This window comes from Acinonyx jubatus, chromosome C1 (assembly GCF_027475565.1).
Source record: "Acinonyx jubatus isolate Ajub_Pintada_27869175 chromosome C1, VMU_Ajub_asm_v1.0, whole genome shotgun sequence".
Lineage (NCBI taxonomy): Eukaryota > Metazoa > Chordata > Mammalia > Carnivora > Felidae > Acinonyx > Acinonyx jubatus.
In genome coordinates, this window is record NC_069381.1 from 9,516,720 (window position 1) to 9,537,947 (window position 21,228).

General features: G+C 44.3%; 1 protein-coding gene and 1 long non-coding RNA gene across 4 annotated transcripts in view; one reads left to right on the plus strand and one right to left on the minus strand.

The window, feature by feature from the left end:
- PDPN (podoplanin) overlaps positions 1–21,228 on the plus strand; it is a 28,640-nt gene that overhangs the window by 3,246 nt on the left and 4,166 nt on the right. For 2 of the 3 annotated variants that reach the window (XM_015086606.3, XM_015086607.3), the window contains exons 2-3: positions 15,931–16,067; positions 17,725–17,854. In XM_015086606.3, the coding sequence (XP_014942092.1) occupies positions 15,931–16,067; positions 17,725–17,854 (267 nt within the window). Of the gene's footprint in view, positions 1–1,514; positions 2,113–15,930; positions 16,068–17,724; positions 17,855–21,228 lie in introns of those variants that run through there. The other variant, XM_053207368.1, reaches the window with a different exon arrangement.
- Positions 5,679–18,315, minus strand: LOC113599533 (uncharacterized). The gene is made up of 3 exons (XR_008292226.1): positions 18,217–18,315; positions 11,038–11,186; positions 5,679–10,386 (listed from the first exon to the last, which is right to left on the minus strand). It is a non-coding gene; the product is annotated as an uncharacterized LOC113599533 (long non-coding RNA).

The window sequence follows — 21,228 nt, forward strand, 5'->3', positions numbered from 1 at the left end:
TAATATAAATAAATATAAACATATTTTATATATAAATATATAAATAATATTTATATAATTTTAATAATTATATAAATTTAAATTTAAATAGTTTATATATTATATAATTTATATCATTTAAATATATAAATATACAAATATACACATATATAAATATAATTTATATAATCATATAATTTGTATAATTATATAAAAATAGATAAATATATAAATATAAATATATATATAACATAATATTATAATATATATAAAGGTATAAAAAGTCCTTTACACTAAATACTTGCTATAATATTCCTATAAGAATGAAGACATCACAGTACGTTGAAATAGGATTCATTAATTCCTTCCCCATATGGTAATCGAGCATCTCCTGAGTGCTTGGTACAGGGCCAGGTACTGGATTTGAGCTGTGAGCCCTTTCGGGAGAGGCACACCTAACATTACAAAGCATTCCCTGAAGTCTTCACCAGCAGAGCAACGGACCTGTGCTTTAAATTCCATTGGCTTATCTGAATATTTGTCATATTTTGGGCTCCAAGAACAGGCATGCCAGGTTACAACTTGTGGAAATGTTTCAGGGGAGGATGTAGAGGACAAAAGACCCAAATACCCAGCACTACCCTGGTGAAACTCATTTGAATAATCTGAATAAGAGCCTGCAAGGCTCTCGAAGGAAGCCTTGCCATTCCTGCCACCCTGAAACCCCTCCAGGAAACCCCCAGCGTGAGCGATTTGTTGGAAGAGAATCAAATGACTGGGGGCACGGGGTGGGGAGCCCTCCTACAGCCAAGTCAACAGTTATCAAGATAAGTCTTGATAGATTCCCATGGTGGGGGGGCGGGGAAGATAAGAAATGAAGCAACCTCGATTGAAATTTTGAATCCGTTCCCTACTGATTTCTTAAAACTTTGGGGGAAAGAAAGAGATCAGGCATTTGATCCGAGGGCTACAGGATAGAGCCAGGTTAGGGAACAGCTGGAATTCTGCCAACTTCATGCAAGTGCGGAAAATGAGGTGACAGCTTCTTTCCTCCTTGCCCCACTCCAGGGCCCATCAACCACTGGCGCCTGGTGGGGGGACCAGTCCAAGGCAAGAATTCCCTCGGGCTTCACACACAGGGGTGGACAGGCTCTCCCTTCTTTTTGTCTGGCTGGGTGCCTTTGCCTGGGGAACTGCTCAGAGGAGGTGGGTTTGCCCTCTGAGGGGAATCACGCTGAGTCCAGAAGGAAGTCTGCAGATCTGAGCACCTCATTCATTCACTTAGTTGTCTGGGGAGCTTGCAGACTGAAATTGTTTGGGGCAACACTCAATTTCATGCAGGGGGTGGGGGGAAATCAACAAAAGGATAATCATCTTTCTGGAGGATGATGGGCTCTCGACCAGGGTCCAGGGGGATAGAGATGCCAATGCCCCAGGCAGTGGAGAGAGTATCACTGAACACAGGGGGTAATGAATGACATTGACATTGTTAACGTGTACAGCATGCAAAGTACTGTCAATTACACAGACAACAGATAGGAAGCAGAGAAGGGGTGCTAGAAGATGTGATGAGAATGCAGTATTTTCCTGCAATTCATTACAATGTCTCTATCCAGGAGAATAAGACGCAACTTAGCATTGAAGGCTGTTATCGATAGTGTCCTGCCTGAGGAAGAAGGTGTCAGTTTGCTGAGAATCTAGAAAGGGAGAGAAAAGTGATGAGGATTTATGACGGTAAACCCGCCCTACCCAAGGAATTCATTTATTTACCAAGTACGTATTGAGTGACTGCTTTGTGAGTCAGGCAAGGCACATGTAATCCCTGTTTACAGCTAGTATGCAGGAGATCCTATCTGGTGGCCATGGGTGTTCTGATCTCAGTCACAGTGTTCTATGGTGAATCAGGGACCTCTGTTCCATCACAGTCTGGAAATGTACTCCACCCAAGAGCCCCACCCTTTGCCTTTGTTTTATACACACCGAACAGCATCCCAGGTAGTTCACTCCTGAGAAGGGCATGATGTGTTTGGTGTTGGAAAGCTGTCTCCTGTTGGAAATAAACTATTTGGTTTCCTGGCCTCTTGTGAATTTGGCTGATGGGAAACAGTATCATCTGAGTTGGATCACCCCATAGTAAGATTAAATTTCTGGATCTATAAAGCCAAGGGAACTGGATTCTGGTTGGGTGGTGGTAACAGCAGTAACTATGTAATAGCAGCTAACCTCTACTGGGTGCTTAGCAATTTCCAGCACTCTCCAAGCCCTGCTTCATTTAATCTGTGCAGCAGACCTACAAGGTAAGAACTATTTGCATTTCATAGGCCAGTGAAGAGGCTCAGAGAGGTTCAGTTACTTACACACACAGGCAGGTAGTAAATAGCAAAGGTGAGACTTGAATCCAGGCAGCCCAAGCCCAGAACCCATGCTCCTAACCACTCAACGCGACAGCCACCCATACTTGGGCTCAAGGCTTCCAAGGACACCCAGAAAATCAGCCAATTGGTTTCTTCAAGTACCCTTACAGTAACAACATCACCTGGTATTTGTTAGATGCATATTTCAGATTGAAGAGCTAGCTGGCGTTGGGGTACCAAACTGAAGGTCATGGTCCTGCCCCTTTACATATTTATAGGACACACATGTTATTAAGAACTTAAGAGCTAAGGGTGGCTCAGTTGGTTAAGCCTCTGACTTCAGCTCAGGTCATGATCTTGTGGTTCACAAGTTCGAGCCCTGGGCTGACAGCTCAGAGCCTGGAGCCCGCTTCGGATTCTGTGTCTCCCTCTCTGCCCCTCATCCGCTTGTACTCTGTCTCTCAAAAATAAATAAAAACATATTTAAAAAATTAAAAAAAAACACTTTTAAGAGTGAAGGAAGGAACACAAAGCGGGATCGCAGCTCACAGAGAGAAGCAAGACAAGTGGGTGTGGTGTAAGCATAAAAAGAACATACAAGACAATACAAAACAGCATGTCCTGAGCAGCACAAACCATTATGTGCTCAGAGTTTGGAGACGAGATTCTTGTGGTTGTCAACAGTTGAAAAAAAAAACCATATGGGGCAGATGGGAATTGATCTTGACTGTGAAAAATGGTAGGATTGGCCGGACAAGGTGGCAGAGAAGGGCAGTCCAGGCAGGAGAGACTGCTTGAGCAAATGCACGGGAGTTGGAACAACCTGGAGTTTGTGTGGGAAGATGCATGGAGGCTCACTGGTGTTGGAGGAAGGGAAGTCAGGGGGAAGGATGAACCCCTGATGAGTGAGAGAGTTGGACCTTTTTTTGTAGGCAATAGCCAGTAACCACAAATGGGAGTGAGGTGCGCCATGAATTAGCAGTTGTCAGAAAAAAAAATGATGACAGGAACCATATGGGATTGAATCTAGTTTATGGGACCACTGGGGTGGGGTGGGATGGGGGTCAGGAGATAAGAGACTAAGTGTGGTGACAACAGAATGGGAGGGGTGAGGTCAGATTTGGGGGAATCAGAGCCAGCTACTGACCTGTAGCTCAGTATTTCCTGATTTCTTACTCTTCCCTCATTTCCTGCGTTCTTACTATTCGCCTCTTAACCACACAACACTATTTACATTTTTTTATCCATAGGTAACTCACAGATCATAAAATTAACCCTTTCCAGTTGAAGAGTCAGGGGCACCTGGCTGGCTCAGTCGGTGGAGCGTGTGACTCTTAGGGTTGTGAGGTTGAGCCCCACGTTGGGTATAGAGATTATTTAAAAATAAAATCATAATGGGGCACGTAGGTGGTTCAGTTGGTTAAGCGTCCAGCTTCGGCTCAGGTCATGATCTCCTGGCTTATGAGTTCGAGCCCCGCATTGGGCTCTGTGCTGACAGCTGGGAGCCTGGAGCCTGCTTCGGATTCTGTGTCTCGCTCGCTCTCTGCCCCTCCCCTGCTCATGCTCTTTCTCTCTCTCTCTCAAGAATTAAAAAAAAAACAAAACATTAAAAATAAAATCATAAATAAAATAATCAAACCCTTAGGAATTTCTTCCGTCCCCCCACCCCCACCCCCTGCAACCACTGATCTGTTTTTTAGGCCTATAGATTTGCCTACTCTAGGTATTTCATATAAATGGAATTGTACACTATGTGGCTTTTTGTGCCTGGCTTCTTTTCATTTAGCATGATTTCAAAAGTTCATTCCTGTTGTGGTGTGTGTGTCTCGGAATTTTATTAATTTTTTGTGGCTGAATAATGCTCCATTGTACAGATATACCGTCTGTTACGTATCCACTCACCAGTTGCTGGACACTTGGGTCGCTTCCGCTCTGGGGCTATAATGAATAATATTGCTGTGGACATTCATGCACAAATCTTTATGTGGATGTGCTTTCATGTCTCTCAGGGATATACCTAGGAGTAGAATTGCCCGGTCATATGGTAACTCTATGTTGAACTTTTCAAGGAACTGCAAACTGTTTTCTAAGTGGCCGCATCATTTTACATTCCTACCAGCGATGCAGAAGGGTTCCAATTTTTCCAATCCTTAGCAGCACTTGTTATTTTCGGTTTTTTGTTTGTTTCATTTCATTTATTGATGGAAGCCATCCTAATGGGTATGAAGTGGTATCTCATTGTGATTTTGATTGACTAACGATGTTTAGCATCTTTTCATGCACTTGCTGGCCATTAACCTATCTTCCTTTGGAGCAATGTCTATTGAAATCCTTTTCCCATTTTAAAATTGAGTTGTCTTTTTATTGTTGAATTCTTTTTAAAACATGTTTATTTATTTTGAGAGAAAGAGAGAGAGCATATGCACACACGTGAACAGGGGAGGGGCAGAGAGAGAGGGAGAGAAAGAATCCCAAGCAGGCACCATGTTCAACGTGGAGCCCAACTCAGGGCTTGATCCCACAACCCTGGTATCATGACCTGAGCTGAAATCAAGAATCAGTCAACTGACTGAGCCACCCAGGCGTCTCTGTTGAATTCTTTATACATTCTGGATACTAGACATTTATCAGACATATGAATCGCAAATATCCTTCCCATTCAATTTCTTGATGGTGTCCACTGAAGCACAAGTTTTGAAATTTGTGATGCAGTCCCATTTATCTCGCTTTTCTTTTATTGCTTATGTTGTTGGTGTCATATCTAAAAACCCATTGCTTCATCCAAGGTCACAGAGGTTTACTCTTATTTTTTTTTTAATGTTTTTTTTTCAACGTTTATTTATTTTTGGGACAGAGAGAGACAGAGCATGAACGGGGGAGGGGCAGAGAGAGAGGGAGACACAGAATCGGAAACAGGCTCCAGGCTCTGAGCCATCAGCCCAGAGCCTGACGCGGGGCTCGAACTCACGGACCGCGAGATCGTGACCTGGCTGAAGTCGGACGCTTAACCGACTGCGCCAGCCAGGCGCCCCGGTTTACTCTTATTTTTACCTCCAGCAGTTGCATAGTTTAAGATCTTAAATTTAGGGTTTTGGCTCATTTGGAGTTGCTTTTTATATGTGATACGAAGTAGAGATCCTACTCTGTTCTTTTCATGTGGCTGTCCAGATGTCCCAGAACCATTTGTTGAAAAGGCAATTCTTTCCCCCATTGAGTTACTCAGTCACCTTTGTCAAAAATCAATTGACCATACATGGATGGATTTCTTTCTGGACCTTCAATTCTATTCCATTGTTGTGTACATCTGTCCTTACGCCAAAGCCACACAGTCCTGATTACTGCAGTCTGGTAGTAAGTTTTGAAGTTGGGAAGTGTGAGTCTGCCTCCTTTGATTTTTTTTTTTTTTTCAAGATTGCTTTGACTATTCTTATCACTGTATTTTAGTTACTTGTATACACCTCTTGCCAGTTAGAGAAGAGAGCAGGATCCATGCCTTACTCAGCACTTACAAAAACATATGGTTGGTGCATCGTAAACATTTGTCAGGAGGAAGAGGGAGGAAACACAGTGATCCAAACTTTGGGCAGAAATGACAAGGAGGCAGGTGATAGAAATACAAAAAAAGCAGGTTGGAGGGATGATAAGTTTGGAACCAATGTTATAAGAAGGAGTTCAAGTTTGTGTACTCTGTTTTAGACGCAGTGACTTTGAGGTAATAGTAGGACATCCAGTTTGATGTATCTGATGGGTACCTGGGGAGATCATCAAAATGGCATCAGAAATAAACCCTGGACACACAATTTGCTGCCTGAACTCCTCCCCATTCATCAGAACAAGGGGAGAAAGGTGGCAAGGAGGGTCAGAAGAGATTGCCCCCCCCACCAGCTGAGAACAATTATTTTTAATAATCTACCGAAGCACACTTCAGACTCCCCAGCCAGGCTCAGGATCAAGGCCGAGGGCAGCTAATGGAAACACAGCCACATTCTGCACATTCCTGCAAGGCCTCATCCTCCTGGCTGCACAGCTGGGCTGTCTGCAAGCTGCATGGGTAGATGGTGAGGTCAGATCTAAAGGGGCTTCTCTTTTTACTCTTGCAAAATCAGGGCTTGCTCAGCTGACAGCCTTGAATGAATCAGAAGCTCAGTTTCCGAGCAGATGGCGAGTGTTTCCCAAATGGTCCACCACGCGGTTGAGATGCACTGCTCCGGGGCATGACTTCTAAAGCAGGTTTTTTAGTCATTTGGTTTTTCAAGTACTCAACAGTCCTCACTATGAGGTGGCCTAACGGGACGCCAGACCCAGCTAGTTCCAGAAAAGTTATTACGGACGTGTTGATTCCAGTTTACCAAGCTGAACTCATTTCCTCTTTTACAGAGAACATTCTGCTCTTGGTCAACAGAGAAAACCTCTCCCCGGGCTGAGTAATCTTGGTTGAGGTTGTAACCAACAGCATCCAGTTTTAACGCTGGAGGAGTCCTGGGCCCTGTTTGTGGTGGGCGGGGGGGGGGGCGGGGGGGGGGTGCGGTGGTGAGTGGGTAAGTTGATATGTGAACACTGAAAAGGGGGGGATGAATATTCATGTATTCATTCAGCTCACAGAGGCCACGCTGGTGGGTAGGAGGCTGCAAACCTCCAGCAGAAGGGGGTGTTGCCCTCAGGAAGCTTATAGATGCTAACAGAGAAAAAGTAGCCAGTGTTGGTGTTATCCTGTGCTAGTTCAGAGGAATTACTTTCTCTTGTCACCTTGGGAAGGCTCTAAAGGAAGGAGTCTCACACCAGGGCCAGGTAGAAGAGTAGGTGGGGTTTAGATGACAGTGCAGTCAGAAGATGAAACTTCGGGTGCCCTTGGCATCCAGAAGCCCAGGGAGCTGCTTCAGTGCCACCCCAGTCCTTGCCACGTGAAGTAGAGGGAATATGAGGGGAGCTGCAGGAAAGTAACCAGGATACATGGGGGCTGTGTGAGACGGTGGCTCGAGCGGGGCTTGGAGTCTGACAGATCTGATGTCTAATCCCTGTGTCACCACTTGCTGGCTACATGGGCAGTTTACTCTCAAGGTCACCATCCTCAGCTTCAAAATGAGAATGACCTTCGTTTGCAAGGCTTTTGTAAAGATCAGGAGAGAGTGCTGGGCACCACGGTTTGTACATTTTCCCCTAAATTCAAAAATAGCAGCCATTATTACAATACCTACCTCCTTGGAAGTGCAGACTGGTGCGGCCACTGTGGAAAACAGTGTGGAGGGTTCCTCAAAAAGTTAAAAACAGAACTGCTTTATGATCCCATAATTCCGCTCCTGGGTATTTATCCAAAGAAAATGAAAACACTAATTCGAAAAGATACATGCACTACTATGTTTATTGCAACATTATTTACAACAGCCAAGATATGGAAGCAGCCCAAGGGTCCATCCATAGGTGAATGGACAAAGAAGATGTGTATATATGCAATGGAGTATTACTCAGCCCTAAAAAATGAAATCTTGCCATTTGCAACAACACGGATGTATCTAGAGAGTATAATGCTAAGTGAAATAAGTCAGAGAAAGACAAATACCATGTGATTTCCCTCTTATGTAGGACTTAAGAAACAAAACAAAGAAAGAGACAAACCAAAAGACTCTTAACTATAAACTCAAAAAATTCTTAACTCTTAACTATAGAGAACACATGGATGGTTGAGGGGAGGTAGGTGGGAAGATGGGTGAACTAAGTGAGGGAGATTAAGGGTACCCTTATCGTGAGGAGCACGGAGTAAGTATAGAATTATGAATCACTATATTGTACCCCTGAAGCTAATATAACACTATATGTTAATTACACTGGACTGAAAAATAAATAGAACAAAATACCTGCTTCTCAGATAGCCGTGGAGACTAACTGTGAAGACTTGTGAAGGGCACACAGTGGGTCTCAGCTGATCTTCCCCCATCAGGTGAGAGAAAGAAGGCAGGTGGCTGGGAGCCTGGTGTCACGTCTAATGGCCTGCCTGCATGTTCTGTTCTATTCACCTGCCAGTGACTGGGTGTGAGCCCTTGCTATGGAATTGAAAGATGAGTCCCCAGCCACATGGCCCCCTCTCCCTTCTTTTACTGCCCATGCTCAGCTACAGAGCTCTTCAGAATTCTGCTTCTTTGGGGGGCACTGTGGGGCCCCGTCTCCAAAGTCAAGGAACTCTGCTCCGAATCTTGATGTGTGGCATTTCTTCTGATTTCTTCAGAGGAACTAGTGATACCTGTGTGATCTCAGCCTTGACACATCTCTCTTGAATTTCACAGGGGAGGCACAGGTCCCCAGTGCTAACAGTGGATGGTCACTCCTCGCCATTGGTCTGGGCCTGCAGGGACTGCCAGGGTGAGACACCGAGCAGCAGGCTGCTGCTCACCACAGATTGAACAGCAAAGCCACAGAGCTCATCCTCGGAGGGGCATTGTCCTATTTTCAGCACGTTCGGGGGAAGGGGGAAGGTATTCAACAACTCTTGAGGGAAGCACAGTGGACCGTAGCAGGGTTTTGTCATGGAAGGGATAATTCAAAAGAAACGTCCTACTTGGGTGTCAGTGTTCTCTTTCCAACCGTTGGTCAACAAACATCTACAAAAGGCTTACCACGGTGCCAAGCACTGGGACCATGGGGCAGTGTGGACTTTAAGTAGCACTGTGCAACCTGGAGGAAAATCACCATTGGATACCGAGTGGCAGGGCCAAGCCTTCAAGGAGCTGCCTAGATTTTCCATGGCCACACTTTTGATCCAGTAAGCACTTTACCAGGGTCCAAGGAGAGGGTGGCTTAGAGGGGGAACCCATTGCCACATCAGTGATTATACTGACCACAACCCAGTGTCTGCCAGGAGCTGAGCACAGGCGCACAGCTCTGCGTCAGCAAGTGGTTTTCAATATTCCAAGGAAAGGCTCCTTCACAAGGGTCAGAGGATGGGCTGGCCCGTAGGACGGGAAGAGTAACTGAAAAGATGTGGTGAATAAAAAAAGCTAAGTCCTAACACCTTTCTTCTGGTAGCAGAAACTAAGGGAATAACATCAAACAGCTAAATTGGGGCTGTTTGAATTGAGATGAAGAACCATATGAAGATCTGAGTATCTGGGGATCACTGTGGGTGGTCTGCAGGGTGCTAGAAAATGTTGGAGGTTGGCACCTTTCCACAGCTCTGGGTGTGTTTATTTTCAGGCTTCGGAGCACAGCATTGAGACATGACAGAAAAGTGATATGCAGAGGCCTATGTCTGGGCAAAGGAACAGAAGCAGACATTTTTTTTTTTTTTTTTTTTTGCCTTTGTTTTCCAAGTAGGTGTTTTGACCTCTCTCTAAAAGCATTACTGCATCCTAAATGGAAGTAGGGAGTGGGGAATGCTAGAATTAATCGCTTGGTAATTACCCTACTGGGGAAAACCAGAATTTCCTAGGATGTAAGAAAAAAAAAAAAAAGGGCATTCTATTTCTCAGTGGCCACGAAAACCATTCCCTGGCCACGTATTTCTCCATCTTCAAAGGCTTTACTTGTGCATTTAGACGCTGGAACAGCTCAACATGGAACACACCAGGGACCACGAAAGACTGCCTTGATCTGTTGGCGAACACCGCAGGTTTTCTTTGAAAAACCCCGGGGCTAGCTCAGCGTGTGACTTCTTTACTGCTAAAATCAACTTTCCTGTTTCAAGATAAAATGCTGTGGAGGCCGCTTCTCCAGCTGTCTGCTTCTGAGGCTTCAGGTCAGCAGAAAGAGGGCAGCGGGAGCTTCTCCCTCCTGCGGACATGGCAACCAGACAGAGGCTCTTCAACTTAGGGAGGGGACTTCCGTGGCTCTCCTAACGAAACAAGGGGAAGTCCAGTAAAAGACTCAGCATCATACAGTCAGTACATCCATTCACACTCCGAATGCTGTTTCTCAATGCAGCTGTCACGGATGCTAAAACGAATTCTTGGCTCCGATGTTTTGTGTTTATTTCTGATCGTTGGTGGGTGATGACTTCAGACACGTCCCGGCCATTACCTGTCTGTTTTTCTCCCCTTGCCCTGGTGCAAGCAGTGAGCCACTCCTGCTGGGACAGCCGGGTAGCCGGAGTGGTCTCCCTGCCTCAGCCAGATCCCAGCACCATCCTTGACAGACCCCCGCCCCCACCCCCAGCGTTCACATGGCATTCCGACTCCAGTAACGTCATCTTCTGGCTTCCCCTCACCCTCCAATTGAAAGGAAAATCCCACCCGACTGGCCCTCCACACCTCCTCAGTCTTGCTTCTTTCTCATCCAGCCCCACTGACCACTCTCTGTCTCTTCAGTGAGTGGTGCCGCGGGCTCACTCTCGGCTTCCAGGTTAATTAGACCAGCTCTTCCTGTCCACAGTTCATATGTTCATTCAACAAATACCTACTGGGTGTCTCCTGTGTACCAGATATTTTAGGCAAGGGGGGACATTGAAGTAAACGGCCGTTATTGAGTTTGTATTCTAGTGGGACAGTCAGTTAGTGGATATACAGCATGAGAGGTTGAGTACTGTGGTATATGTGTGAGGGTGTGTGGAGGGAGGGAATTTCACTTCGGTCATGGGAAAAGGCCTCCCCGAGAAAGTGCCCTTTGAGGACGGATCTAAAGGGGGTGGAAGAAAACTATCCTGAGGTTTCCCTTGTTTGCTTGTTGGAAGTATCCCCCCACCACCGCCGATGGTACCCAAATCCATGAGAGAACTCACCTTGTTCACTCCTCTGTCTCCAGTGCCCAGAATGGGACCCAACACGTAGTAGATACACATGGACTATTTGGGGATATACAGGTGAGCCTTGGGAAGATTCCAGCCCTGATCATTGCTGCCGCCTTCATTTGCAGAGCAAGGGAGAGCTGCTGAAAGAGTCACACTCTTATAAAGCAGGTCACACCTTCCTTCTATACCACTTCTGAAAACTTAGTCCTCGAAGGGACTCATTTGAGGAAGCCGAGATTCTGGTTCCTACACAACTCAAACTGGAAGATTCCAACCAGATGGGATTTCATAAGAGGATGTGTGATGCCAGAGGAAACAGTTGCTTCTGACAACCAGGATTATAATTTATGAGAGGATGGGGGCTGAAGAGGAAGGACGTCAGGACCCAGGGTGGGGGGCTGCGGGCTTTCTGGGCCACCGCGGCCACAGTGGCACAAAGATGTCTTTTGTTGTGTTGGTTACTACACGGATGAGCTGTCACAACACATGGCTTTGTGTCTGCTCACCAACCAGGTGAACCAGGCAAACCATTTAATTTCCAGCGTTAGACAATTATTCTGACACTTGTTGAAACAGGTGGAACACTTTATTCAAGACTTATCCCAAGGGGGGTGAGAAATAGAGCTCAGCTCGAAATGCAGCAAACGTAGCTGGGGGTTTATAAGCAAGGAGCAGAGTATGTGGGGGGGTGGGCAGTGAATGGCCAATTATGGAGAAGACACATCAAGGGTAGGGGGTTCTTGCTAATCTGGCCTGACAGGATTCTTGCTCAAGGCAGGCCTACCACTTAGACATCAAAGGTGGGGGATGGGGAACTGGGTCAGTTGGGAGCTGATTTCAGACTCTTGTTGAAACAACACTCTTGCGGGGCGCCTGGGTGGCTCAGTCGGTTAAGCGGCTCAGGTCATGATCTTGCGGTCCGTGAGTTCGAGCCCCGCATCGGGTTCTGTGCTGACAGCTCGGAGCCTGGAGCCTGCTTCGGATTCTGTGTCTCCCTCTCTCTCTCTGACCCTCCCCCATTCATGCTCTGTCTCTCTCTGTCTCAAAAATAAATAAATGTTAAAAAAAAAAAAAGAAAGAAAGAAAGAAAGAAACAAGACTCTTGCAAGGATGGGTAGGGACACCTAAGTAGAATTTGGTCAAGGGGAGATCTTTGTCGGCCTCACCTTCTTCATCTGATAAAGGGGACAATGATGCCAGTGCAACTCACCCACAAGGCCATTTTGGAATAAAGTCAGCCGAAAGATAATAAACAAATAAACCCTACGTGGCTGCACAAATGTGGTGGGGGGCGGGGGGAGGGTAATGTTATAAAGCTGGGCCTCCCACGTTCGTTAAGTAGAACATGCAACTTGGAAAGACCTCGATGAACTTCTGTTGAAGTAGTCTACCCTTCCTCCTCACTCTCTACACCCCTACACCCGTGGCGTTGAATTCATCCGGCAGCGGTTAGCTGATATGAGGAGGAAGGGGGAGCTGATGGTAAGGGGAACACGGATTTCGGAATCGGTTCTGGAAAGAATCTGAAGACAGAGGGTGGCATGGAAGAAGGGGCAGATGGCAGTGCCCAAGCCACTGCAGCTGGTCCTTATACTGAAAGCTTCCTCCCATGACCATGACATGGTACTTGAAAGAAGACCTTTGTGTCAGTGAGAGCTAGTTTTGAAGCAGGGGGAGAAGGACAGTTTATTGGGACAAACGGCCCATCTTTCAGGGGAAATCAAATTATGTCCCCATTTTACATCATACTTCAAAAGAAGCACAAGGCAAATAGAAATATGAAGTGTAAGAACAAAACCATAAGGGCTCTGGGCTGACAGTGTGGAGCCGGCTTGGGGTTCTTTCTCCTTCTCTCTCTGCCCCTCCTCCACTCGCACACACGTGCATGCACTCTCTCTCTCAAAATAAATAAATAAATAAACATTTTTGTTAAAAAGATAGTACCTTAAAAAAAAAAAGAGTATATTCCTTCCAGCAGGGGGCTCGAACTCATGACCCTGAGATCCAGATCTACCAACTGAGCCAACCAGGTGCCCCCAAAGGATGTATTCCTAAGGTATAAAGAACACTTACAAAACTGTAAAAAAAGATGAGCGCCATAAGAGAAAAATGGCCACAAGAGAAGATATTTTTAACACCCAACAGATAAATGGAAGAACTCCCCACTTATCAGGAATGTCCATAAAACCAGAAGATTGAAAACACTTATTTAAAACATTTTGACCAAGAACTTGGGACTATTACTATTACAGTAGCAGCATGATTTACCTTGCATCTAAATTCTAAGCTATTTTAAATGAAAGGCCCTCCCCTAAGTGTATATAAACTAGAAGAATTCCTTTGGAGAGGTCGGGCTTCCATGCAAAGATAAAAGCGATTCATAATTAGCACTTTCAAGCCAATAAACATCTCCTCAGTTCTTACTTGTTCTCAAGCTTAAGAACCTCAAGGTAAAATGGATTTATCACATCTTCTCATAGGTAATATAAAGTTTGGCCGAGCTCTTGAAAGAATAACACCTACGCACAAATTCCAAAGCAAATGGATGGGTTGCCACCGTCTTTGGAAACTTCTATTGATTCTGACCCCCAGGCTGGGTGAACCTGGGTGAGGCTGGAATCGTGAGATCATGAGGGTACATGCAGCAGAACTGACCCTGTGATTGTACATTCCTCACCGCGCTTATATAAACAGCTGTGGGTATTGCCTGCGCACACACGTGTCTTAGGAGGAAAAAGAATCTGAGATGAAGGGCGTCAAGACACGATTTGAATTTCACCATTGAAGGGAAAGGGGCATCAATCGCTGGCTGGAAACGCGGCAGCTGGGCTGGTAGGAACTCTTCACCCAGGAAAGCCTTCCGCCAAAATAATACGAGGGACAATTGAAGATCCCTTGTTAAAGATCAACTTTCCCATGGAGCAAAAAGAATGCCAGGGCAGTGAGACAAAAGCCATGCATCTTAATCATGAGTGTCATTCATAAAACGCCCTTTGTCTATTCAGGGCGATTTTAGTGCTTGGCTCTGTGGGCCAAGAATAGAAAAGAACAAGAAGGAATTTTTTATCAAGTTACGCTTTCAATGAGCTGAACTTTCTATGAAAGAATTCAAACCAACTTCATTCAGTACTTGATTTTTTTTTTTTTAAAGCAAGGGTGTTTTGTTTTATAAAGTTGGAAGGTACCATATAGTAAATGGTTTTGCTAAGCAGCCTCCAGAAAACATTTGTAAAATTCATGATTTGTTAACTGTTCAAACCTGGAGGGGAAGAAAAGGGGTATAGGGGTGTGTGTGTGTGTGTGTGTGTGTGCGCGCGCGCGCGTGTGTGTGTTTAATAAGGACAACTTGCCTGGCAAAGGGATATCTCCCTCTTACATTCAACATTGGTCTACCACCAGAGTCATAAATCCTGGTGGGAGCCCATCGCTGGCCCCACCCCCACCCCAGCAAGCAGCCAGGAGGGGAGGCTGCTTGCACGAAGGTATTCAGTTATTGCTAACTGGTGAAAGCCATTTCCCCCCCCAGATGAAAAAATAAATGTATATGCTTAGGGGGCTCAACCAAAGCCATAGATAGACAGCCCTGGATTAGGACTCCAGATGCAAAGAGAAGGCTCACAGAACAAGCGAATTTACTCTTGAGACTTTCTACCTCTATGCATCAGCAAAGAAGTTATGATCAAATATTTATTAGCTGTGCCTTTGGCTGGGCTCTCTAAGCATAGGGAGGAATAAGGTATCTTAAGGCAAGGTCTGGATTGCTAACTTGAGCACTGCCTGGATACAAACATCAACTCTTTAATTACACAAAGAAGCCTCCAAGCACCCCAGCCCCTCTTGCTCCTAGGACATGTGTTTGCTTAGTTTGCAACTGTATTTAGTCATGGAATTTCCAGAGCCACTCTGAGTATGGGGAGGGAGCCCGTGGCCAATGAGTCAGATTTTTAACTCATGAAAAGGGTTATTTGATGAGTTGAGGTGATGCCCTTGCTTGGTCGTGATTTAGTCTGGATCATTGAGACAGAGGTTAAAGAAAAGGCCACTGTTGTTATCTGTTCCACTCCCCCACCCCACCTTTGTGTGGAATTCAACCTGCTATCCCACCCCACCCACCCCCTGCTCCTCTGAAAACCTTTCTGGTTTGTACAACAGGGTCATTCATTCAATGTTAAAGCAGAAAAACCCCAGCCTGGGGCACCGACGTCCCTTATTAGTTTAGCTCTCTGTGCACTAAGAATCCTATTGGCTACCTCAGCACATTACATACATTACTATCTCCCATAGATAGTAACCTCAACTATAAACTAAGAAGTTGACCTCACCTATGAGGTCCGTGGTCAGAGGCAATGGTTCTCCTCATTCAAGGAGACAGCAGTCTCAAAATTAAATGGAAAGCAAGCTTGATTTTTAAGGATGGAGATCTCCTTCTGGACATTATGATTCAGAATGTTTAAGATAGAGCCTGCAAATTGGTATTTTTAGAAGTCTTTCCACGTGACTCTAATTAAAAATTTTTCCAGGTCTAAATGATATTCTAGCAACCCGAATGCATTCGTTCATTGTATGAAACGACACCAGGAAGAACCTGGTTCATTACTGAAAAGGCAAGGTCTATATCCCTCCTGTTACCGCAGTGGGGAAGGGCTGGCGGCTTCACCATTTTGTATTTTTATCTCCCTTTACCTTGCTATGGAGACAACCAGGTCCTTGTATGTGACAGAGGTACAGCAAGGAGAGTGGTTTGTGGTAAGCTGGAAAGATGACCCTCCCCCCAAAAACAATCCCCAAAAGAAATGGTAAAGAAAATAATCTGATTGTAGCTGGCCAGTTAGGTCTGCCCACACAATTTCTACCTTAAGCCCTGACCCAGTCTTTCTTTTTTAGCTAGCACGGTCCGGCCAGAAGATGACATTATGACACCAGGTGTGGAAGATGGCATGGTGACCCTAGGTGCAGAAGACAATGTGGTGACCACAGGTGCCGGCGCAGACCCTGAGGAGTCTACTGGCCCGACAGGTCTGGTGAGTGTCCCAGGAAGAGTGTCCCAGGAAGTTGCCCCACAGCCATGCAACCACATGCAAGGATACTTTATGACTGGCTTAGTTCACTTTGCATAGTGTCCTTAGGATTTATCCATGCTGTAGTGCATGTGAGAATGTCCTTCGTTTTCAAAGCTGATTATTATTCCATTGTATGTGTGTGCCACATTTTGTGCATCTGTTCATTGGTCAGTGGATGTTTGAGTTGCTTCCAACTCTTGGATCTTGTGAACAGTGCTGCTATGAAAAATGGATGTGGAAACACCTCTTCCAGATCTTGCTTTCAATCGGGTATACACCCAGAAGTGGGATTGATGGGTCATAAGGTAGTTCTATTTTTAATTTTTTTGGAGGAACCTCTATCTTGTTTTCCATAGCAGTTACACCATTTTACATCCCCGCCAACAGGATACAATGATTTCAGTTTCTCCACCTTCTTGCCAGTACGTTATTTACCATTCTTTTGACAGGAGTGAGGTGATCATCTCATGGTGGTTTTAATTTGCCTTTTTCTGATGTTTATGTTAAGACACTGAGCATCTTTCATATGCTTGTTGACCATTGTCTATCATTTCTGGGGAAAGGTCTGTGCGAGCCCTTCTGCCCATTTTTTTTTTTTAATTTTTTTTTTTCCAACGTTTATTTATTTTTGGGACAGAGGGAGACAGAGCATGAACGGGGGAGGGGCAGAGAGAGAGGGAGACACAGAATCGGAAACAGGCTCCAGGCTCTGAGCCATCAGCCCAGAGCCTGACGCAGGGCTCGAACTCCCGGACCGCGAGATCGTGACCTGACTGAAGTCGGACGTTTAACCGACTGCGCCACCCAGGCGCCCCCCTTCTGCCCATTTTTGAGTCAAGTTATTTGATTCTTTGTTGCTAAGTGGTAGGAGTTCTTTATACCCTTATCAGATATATTATTGGTAAATATTTTCTCCCGTTCCACAGATTGCTTTTTTACTCTGTTGATTGTGTCTTATAATGCACGAAGTTTTTAAGTTTGATGGGGTCCCACTTATCTAATTTTGCTTTTGTTGCCTGTGCTGACGAGCTTATTTGTCCAATGCCACATTGGCATGACCTTTGAAGTCAACAGAATCACTTCTAAGTCACCTTCTGTTGCTTGTTAGCTGTCTGAGTTTGGGCATGTTGTCTAATCTCTCTTGGCCTCATCCAGACTATAGGACTAACATTAAGATTGACTTTAGAGGGTTGTTTGTGGAATAAATGAGAAGGTATTTAAAAGGCTTAGCACATAGTAAGCTCTCAATAAAATTCAGTTATTACTCTAATTGGAGGAGGGAGGGCATTGAAAGAGGATACAACATATTATGTGCCAAATAAAGGAAAAATGCCATTTAAGTTCAGGGAGATAAAGAATTAAAGCCTAGTGACCTGGTATTTTCTAAAGAATTAAGACCCTATGGAGTCAACATTTGATATTTATTTGTGAAGTACGTTTGGTTTTATTCCTATCCCCACTCTGTCGTTTCTGTTTGTTTCCTTGTTTCCTGTTTAAATTTAAGTCATCATATATTTTATATATTTATGCCTTTAAATCCTTTTCCGTTATGAGGCTGAATATATATTTTAAAACATTAGATTTTATTTCTCTTTTGTCTCATTTACTTCTCCAATAGGTGCCAACAAATACAGAGAGTATAACAGACTTTCACATAGAGGATGGGCCGACTCAAGAAAGTACAGGCCATGCCAATGAAGAAAGCCAGAGCACCACAACCTTGAATGTGGTGACCAGTCACTCCATAGGTAAGAAAATCAGTCGCCCCAATAGGTATTGATCTTCTTTTGCATGATCAGTGCATTCCAAATATCCATGAACAAATCTAATGATTAGTGGCACATATATTGGAACATAAGAGTGAATTCTGAACCAAGCCTTATGTGCCAGCTTCAGAATTCTACTTATAGGGTTGCTAAAGTGCATCTGATTTATTGGGTTGCTGAACACAGCTCTCCACTTTGAATGACAACTAGTGAAAATGTCCCTAAGGGGCAAGTTAGCTACCAGTGTCATGTTGCTGACTGTAACTTGATACAATGTTACACTAAGAACTTCCCATTGACTCCCAGGAGCAGAAAACCCAAGCAACCTATGTAACCAGTCTTACCAGGATTTGGGGCTGTCCTTGTGATTCATAGGTGACACCTGCAGCAATGTGAATGGAGCACTGTCTTGGGTCTTGGCCACTATTATGGGTATAGACCATTCTTCCATCCTTCCTTCCATCCTTCCTTCCATCCTTCCTGAGAAGGAGGAAAAATAATTGCCATTACAACTTAGCAATGGAAAGAAAAAGCCTCCTATTTCTAGAGCTTTTTTAGGAGAAATTCAGTTGTTTGGGATTTTTTTTTAATGTTTATTTATCTTTGAGAGAGAGAGAGACAGAGAGACAGAGTGTGAGTAGGGGTGGGTCAGAGAGAGGGGAAGACACAGAATCCGAAGCAGCCTCCAGGCTCTGAGCTGTCAGCACAGAGCCCAACGAGGGGCTTGAATCACGAACTGTGAGGTCATGACCTGAGCCAAAGTTGGACACTCAACTGACTGAGCCACTCAGGGGCTCCTATTTGAGATTTTTTTCTTTATTTCTTTATTTCTTTTGGAGTAGATGGGGGTGGGAGAGGGAAAAAAGTGATCCTCCAATAATTGCACTGAATGTTTGCTAATTATTTTATCTAGATGAGTGTTTCCATCTTTAAATGAAAGTCAACATAAAGACCTTACCTAAATTAATGGTTCCTCCAATCAGTTGCCCATCTGAACACCTAGAAAATTACTCTTTATTGTTCAGTATACATTTCTAGACCCTATCACCATTCTGTTTTTAAAAACTATAATGCTTCTGAGGATTTTTTTAATTGCTTTATATTTGTGCACAAAATGTCCATAGCAGCATCATTCACAATGGCTAGAACACGAGAGCAGCTCAGATGTCCATCAACATGAATGAATACACAAAATATGGTATATACATTTAATGAACTAATATTCAGCCTTTAAAAGGAAGAAAATTCTGACACATGCTACAATATGGATGAAGCTTGAGGACATTATGCTAACTGGAACATACCAGTCACCTAAAGACAAACACTGTATGATTCCACTTATATGAGTACTAGACTGCCTAGAGTCAAATTCATAGAGACAGAAAGTAGGAGGGTGGTTGCCAGGGGCTTGGGGGAAGGAGAGAGTGAGGAGTTGGTTTAATGGCTATGGGGTGTCAGCTTTGTGAGATAGGAAGAGTCCTGGAGATGGATGGCAGTGGTGGTGGCACAAGAGCGAATGTGTTTCATGGCACTGAACTGGCTATTTAAAGATGGTGAGGATAGTTTTATGTTATGTGTATTTTACCATGATAGGAAAGAAAAAAGCTGTATGAAGTACTTTGGGAATAAAGCCACAAAGTCTCTCTGAGATGCTAAAGAAATGCTTACCGTTTATTTATTCTTTTTAACGTTTATTTATTTTTGAGAGAGAGAGAAGACAGAGCATGAGTGGGGGAGGAGCAGAGAGAGAGGGAGACACAGAATCTGAAGCAGGCTCCAGGCTCCGAGCTGTCAGCACAGAGCCCGACATGGGGCTTGAACTCACAGCTGTGAAATCCTGACCTGAGCTGAAGTAGTACACTCAACCGACTGAGTCACCCAGGGCACCCCAAAAAACGCTTACCATTTAAGCACTAGATAGAACCAAGTAGGGGTATGGGAGGAAAGAATCATCAATATGGTCATTGGAAAACATTTCAAAATTTTGGAGAATCAGTTGCGTGTAAATGAGTTGACAGCTAATTACCTGCAGAAAATGGAGCCTTCTTCCTATAATACCAGGATACCTCTCCCATTCCTTTAAAACAAAATTCTCAGTTCTCTGGAAAATACTCATGATTAGTCTCCTGTCCTGTCTCTTGCCCCACCCTGTCACAAAAACTGTGACTTACCGCACATTTCCGCATAACACACCAGCATCCCAGAAATTTTCACATGTGAGTTAAAATATAATTATAAGCACTTGGTTTTTAAGAGCTGATTTTATTAGGGCAGCAGATGTCTTTCCCACGAAACACCCAAGTGTGATGACGTTCACATGTATGTATGACACATTCTCATGACTGCAGCCACCGTCACCGGGTGGGAGCTAGGGAGTATAGAACTAATAAGCTTTAATTTGGTAACGAATCTTCCACATGAATTTTTGGTATATGTTTTCTGGCCAACGGTGTCACAATGGATGAGGATGTGTTGTAAGTCTGGAATCAGCAGCTACCAGTTTAGTTCATGATAAGCGAATGGTTGACTTTTTTTCTACTGGTAGTTGGCAACCAAAGATGACCTTTCAGGAGTGATTCCATGACACCTTTGTTCTGGGCTGGCCTCAGACCCAACAGTCTCACCCCCTTTTTAGGTGGGATAGCACCATCAGCTTGAGCTCCATGTAAATGCTCCACAGCTATGAGTTCAGCTCATGCCAGCCGGCAGAGCTGGATTCAGACACTCTTATCCTGGGACCATCTTGAAAAGGTGCATTTTTTTTTATTTTTTATTTTTTTGGAAGAGAGCCTTGGTACAAAGACTTCTTTCAAATTCAAGCATTAGGAAAAGTAAGCATCTTGCAGATGGTGCTTTCCCCTTTGATTAGAAAAGCTCTTGGATATCTGCAGTATTTGCAGGTTGTGAACTACAGTCCTAGGGAGGCACCTAATTGATCCACGTCTCTCTATTGTTTCATTAAATCAAAGCCTCTTGACTTCTTCTCCATCTGCAAACTAGGTAAATCACCACCACCCAGAGGAGTTAAGGACTTAGTGTGCAAGCAGGGTGATGGGAAAAATAAAACCCAAAGCGTATATTTTTAAATAGACATTGTGTAAAATTATCTGAAAGAAACTCGCAGCTTTATTACTTACTTACTCTAAGTTAATAACTCAAACCCATGTGATAGCTTAATGAGAATATTCACATTGTAACTATGGGACTAGGTTTGGCTACAGAGAGAAATCCTAAAATAACAGAGGCTAAACACAAAGGGTATATTCCCTCATTTAAAAAAAAGAAAATTTAATGCTTATTTTTGAGAGACACAGACAGAGCGTGAGCAGGGGAGGGGCAGAAAAAAAGGGGAGACA